This window comes from Octopus sinensis, linkage group LG25 (genome assembly GCF_006345805.1).
Source record: "Octopus sinensis linkage group LG25, ASM634580v1, whole genome shotgun sequence".
NCBI classification, from domain to species: domain Eukaryota; kingdom Metazoa; phylum Mollusca; class Cephalopoda; order Octopoda; family Octopodidae; genus Octopus; species Octopus sinensis.
In genome coordinates, this window is record NC_043021.1 from 11,267,578 (window position 1) to 11,272,577 (window position 5,000).

At 39.2% G+C, this 5,000-nt stretch overlaps 2 protein-coding genes across 4 annotated transcripts in view; one reads left to right on the forward strand and one right to left on the reverse strand.

Moving 5' to 3' along the window:
* Positions 1-5,000, reverse strand: part of LOC115224329 (putative mediator of RNA polymerase II transcription subunit 24) — a 37,297-nt gene that overhangs the window by 12,511 nt on the left and 19,786 nt on the right. The window lies entirely within an intron of this gene.
* LOC118767922 (uncharacterized protein C16orf78-like) overlaps positions 1-5,000 on the forward strand; it is a 12,698-nt gene that overhangs the window by 82 nt on the left and 7,616 nt on the right. The window contains exons 1-2 of the mRNA XM_036513324.1: positions 1-41; positions 4,866-4,995. The exon at positions 1-41 is cut by the window's left edge and continues 82 nt beyond it. Coding sequence (XP_036369217.1) covers positions 1-41; positions 4,866-4,995 — 171 coding nt within the window. The remainder of the gene's footprint in view (positions 42-4,865; positions 4,996-5,000) is intronic.

Consider the following 5,000-nt stretch of genomic DNA (forward strand, 5'->3'; position numbering starts at 1 on the left):
ATCGACACCGGGTCTCGAACGAATATTGGTAAAAAATCCAGGTGAGTGTAGATATAATGATCATATTACAGTTTTTGTTGTTGTTGTTGTTGTTGTTGGGGGGTGGGGTAGCAGTGAGGGTGAAAGTGGGGGTGATGGTGGTGATTTCAATGGGATTATGGTGGTGGTTTCAGTGGGTGGTGATGGTGGTTGATGGGGGGGGGTCTGACAGCCTACTTAGTTTGGCTGGGACCCAGCTGATCCGATCAAAAGCATTCTAATGATGACTATCCCATTCCACCATTCCACCAATCCAAGTGCAGCAAGCCCAGGACCACAATACATTACCCAATGAGTGTGTCCTTTACTAAAACATTAAGGTATGACATTTGAGGGATAACTGGCTGCTATTTTTTTTTTTTTTTTGGTGGGAGGGTACCCATTGAGAGACTGTCTTGTTGATTCGAATGGTTGTTGTTGTTATTGTTGTTGCTGCTTTGTTTGTTTGTTGAGCGTCTCAAGATTGTCCGAAACATGGTCCTTTGCTAGTCATAAGATCCGCAGAAGAGAAAGCAGGTCAACCCCCGACACCGAGAGCATCGACGGATGGATGAGTGCACATCCAGGCTCAGTGGTTGCATAGGAAGTCAGGGACAAGAAACAGGAAGAAAGAGTGAGAGAAAGTTGGAGCGAAAGAGTACAAAGAGTACTGCCGGAGCCTCGTGGAGCTTTAGGTGTTTTGCTCAATAAACACACACAACGCCCAGTCTGGGAATCGAAACCGCAATCCTCTGACCGCGAGGCCGCTGTCCTAACCATTGGGCCATTGCGCCTCCACTTGTTGTTGCTGCTTAACCACCACTGACATTACAACCAGCCATAGGTCAAGCCCTGATGAAAGCTGTTCCAGCCATGACCACTCCATGTGGACATTTTTTTTGCTGCCTTGTTTTGATGCAGGCGTGGGTACAAATATATAAAAACAAGAAGTGTGGAGTGAATCTAATATACTTTTTATCTTTTACCCGTTTCAGTAATTTGACTGTGGCCATGCTGGGGCACCGCTTTCAAGAATTTTAGTTGAATGAATTGATCCCTACTCTTTTTGGTTTTGTTTTTGCTTTTTTAAGCTTGTGCCAAACCACTAAGTTACAGGGATGTAAACACACCAACATTGGTTGTCAAGCAGTGGGGGGTGGGAGTAGGAAGGCACAAACACAAAGTCACACACTCATAGATATATAAAAGACATGAAGTAGTAGTAAGCTACAAACATTTTTACAAACAAAACCTTCAGATATTTCCTCAATAATTAATCATGTGAACAAATGGATACAATAGCAACCACACACCTTCCTAGCACAACTGATAATAGATAAGGCATGTTTAAATTAGATGATAATTATCAATCTTCTTAATTATATATGGCGTAGGGGTGGCTGCATGGTAAGAAGCTTGCTTCCCAACCACATGGTTCCAGGTTCAGTCCCACTACGTGGCACCTTGGGCAAGTGTTTTCTACTATAGCCTTCAGGCTGACCAAAGCCTTGTGAGTGGATCTTGTAAATGAAAACTGAACGAAGCCTATCATGTATGTGTGTGTATGTGTAGGCATGGCTGTGTAGTAAGACGCTTCCCAACCACATGGTTCCAAGTTCAGTCCCACTGCATGGTACCTTGTGCTTTATTTGTTCTAACCACTTCCCACTTGTTTAAGTAGAACAGGAAAAGTACATACACATGAATATGTTTTCCCATTACAACTGCCTCACCACCAGATGAAGAATGTCTTCAGGGAAGCACAGTGTGTTGTATGAAGGTCTATACTGGCAATAGTAATGTTGTAAGAAGCATAGAGTTCTTACTATAAATACCTTCATGATACAATCAGCTCAGCTTTTGAAAACCAGAAGAGACACAACCACACTTTCTAAATATATGTGGGATCTGAAAGACAGAGAACCACACTTTCTAAATATATGTGGGATCTGAAAGACAGAGATATTCATAACTTCAAAATTTTTACTGATCATTCATTGAAACCACACTTTCATATACATGATTTCAGATGTCATCATTCTACCTTCATTCCCTCTATTTTTCATCTTTTTTCTTTCTTTTCTTTTTTCTAGCTTCGTACAAACATCTGCACACTCTCCTAGTCTATTTTCCTTTTTCTTCTTACTAACGGCGCATCTTATATCTTATTACCTTGATCCTTGATATTTTGACGCCTCCACAAAAAAACCCATTATTTAATTCATTTAAGTAATATTAGTAATGCTCTATCACTTCAGACCTACTTCAATAAATGAATACTAGGCTCATGTTCTGGTCTGATCTTCCATCTGACAGTAATCTATCAATCCACTTTAACAGGCTCCAATAAAATGAATACCAAACAACAGTCATTCATGACAATGTCATTATATTTATCAATATTGCAACTACATGTTTCTATGGCTTGCTCCACAATTTTATTCCTGGTAACGTCTCCTTTCACCAACTACACTACCACTCTCCAAGTTATCATGTTTTTACACTTTTTTATACTCTTTTACATGTTGGGGGGGGCCAAACACAGACACACAAACATATACACACTCACATACATATATATATATATATATATATATATAAATATAAGAGAGTGGTCACTATGTGGCTCACTCTGGCACTAGAAATAGATCCAATAGGTTTCAGCCACAAAATAAATGTTTCATGCTGGCTTTCATTGGAAACATTTATTTTGTGGCTGAAACCTATTGGATCTATTTCTAGTGCCAGAGTGAGCCACATAGTGACCACTCTCTTATATTTATGTATAAAATTTTATCATAATCCAGGTTTTTTTGTGCACTGGGCCACTTGGAGTTAAATGGATGTACTATTGAATTAGTATCCAATTTTCTCACCCTTATTAATTGATTATATATATATATATATATATATATATATATGATGGGCTTCTTTCAGCTTCTGTCTACCAAATCCACTCACAAGGCTTTGGTTGGCCCAAGGATATGATAGAAGACACCTGCCCAAGGTGCCACACAGTGGGACTGAACCCAGAACGATGTGGTTGGTAAGAAAGCTACTTACCACACAACCACTCCTGCGCCTAGTTATGTTTTTACCTAGACATTTATACACTCTCTTCTAATCACCTTTATTACTACTATCATCATCATCATCATCATTATCACTGTTGCTGTTGTTATCACTAGACTGTTTCTTAATGACCTTACTAGTACTACTACTGCATCTATTACTGTTGTTATTGTTATTATTATTATTATTATTATTATTATTATTTGAGTTCAAATTCCATCCAATTTTATCAACTCCAGAAGGGGTCAATAAAATAAGTACCAGTTGGAGTACTGGGGGGGTCAATGTAGTTGACTTACCCCTCCCCCTAAATTGCTGGCCTTGTGCCAAAATTTGAAATTGAATTATTATTATTATTATATTATTATTATATTATTATTATTATTATTGTTATTCTTAAGGTGGTGAGCTGACAGTATCATTAGGACAGCAAACAAAATGCTTTGTGGTAGTGGTATGTCACCATCGCTATGATCTGAGTTCAAATAACGCCAAGGTCAAAATTGTGCCTTTAACAGAAAGGATTATTATTGTCATTTGAGTTCCAACCCTGCCAAGGTCAACTTTACCTTTCATCCTTTCGGGGTCGATAAATTAAGTAGCAGTGAAACACCGGGGTCAAAGTAATCAACAAGTCCCCACCCCTCAATTTATTTCAGGCCTTGTGCCTTTAACAGAAAGGATTATTATTGCCATTTGAGTTCAAACCCTGCCAAGGTCAACTTTACCTTTCTTCCTTTGAGGGATGATAAAATAAATACCAGTTGAGTACTGGGGTTGATGTAATTCACTTACACTCTTCCCTAAAATTGCTGGCCTTGCACTAAAATTTGAAATCATTATTATTATTACTAAGATTAAGTACCAGTTGAACACTTGGGTCAATGTAATTGACTCCCCCAAGCTGCCCTTGTGGCAAAAATTTGAAATTATTATTATTATTGTTATTATTACTATTATTATTATTATAATTATTATTATTATTTTATGTTTGACTTTTGCTTTGTTCAAGCTAGCTACAAGTCTCACCCAGAGACCACAAGAGACAACAATTTGGAAGTTCATGTTGGTGTTATGCCTAGGGTGCCATATATTTGGTTTTGCAAATCGACCCCCGAACTTATTCTTTGTAAGCCTAGTACTTATTCTATCGGTCTCTGATGCCGAACCGCTAAGTTATGGGGACATAAACACACCAGCATCGGTTATCAAGTGATGTTGGGTGGGGGGACAAACACAGACACGCAAACAGATACACACACACATACACACACACAGCCATTCAGGAATTTGGACCTGGAGATCTCCACTTCCAGCGACTTCGAGGGCCACTTCCCAGTGGTGTCGGCCATCAATGAAGCGCCCTCGACTACAACAAGACGACCAAAGTTTTTTTTTCCCCTTTTTCCACCCCTAAGCCCTAGACCATCACCTAATCACCTTTACCCATCTTGTTGCTTAACAACAACAACAACACACACACACACACACACACACACATATATATATATACACACATTTATACAACGGGCTTCTTTCAGTTTCCATCTACCAAATCCACTCACAAGGCTTTGGTCGGCCCGAGGCTATAGTAGAAGACACTTGCCCAAGGTGTCACGCAGTGGGACTGAACCCAGAACCATATGGTTGATAAGCAAGCTACTTACCACACAGCCACTCCTACGCCTATATATATATATATATTTGTTATAGTGGAGCTGCCTTTATTTCATATGTAAATTTGTATCTATATACAATGTTTTGTTTGTTTGTAGCAGTGACAACCAGAAACCCAGCACAAGCAGAAAAGAGTTTACAGAGAGTGCAAATGTAAAGACAGGAAATGAAACTCGCCAAAGTTTTGTGGAATTCCGAAAGCAAGGAATACCCTTCTTGGTGCCATCGGTAAC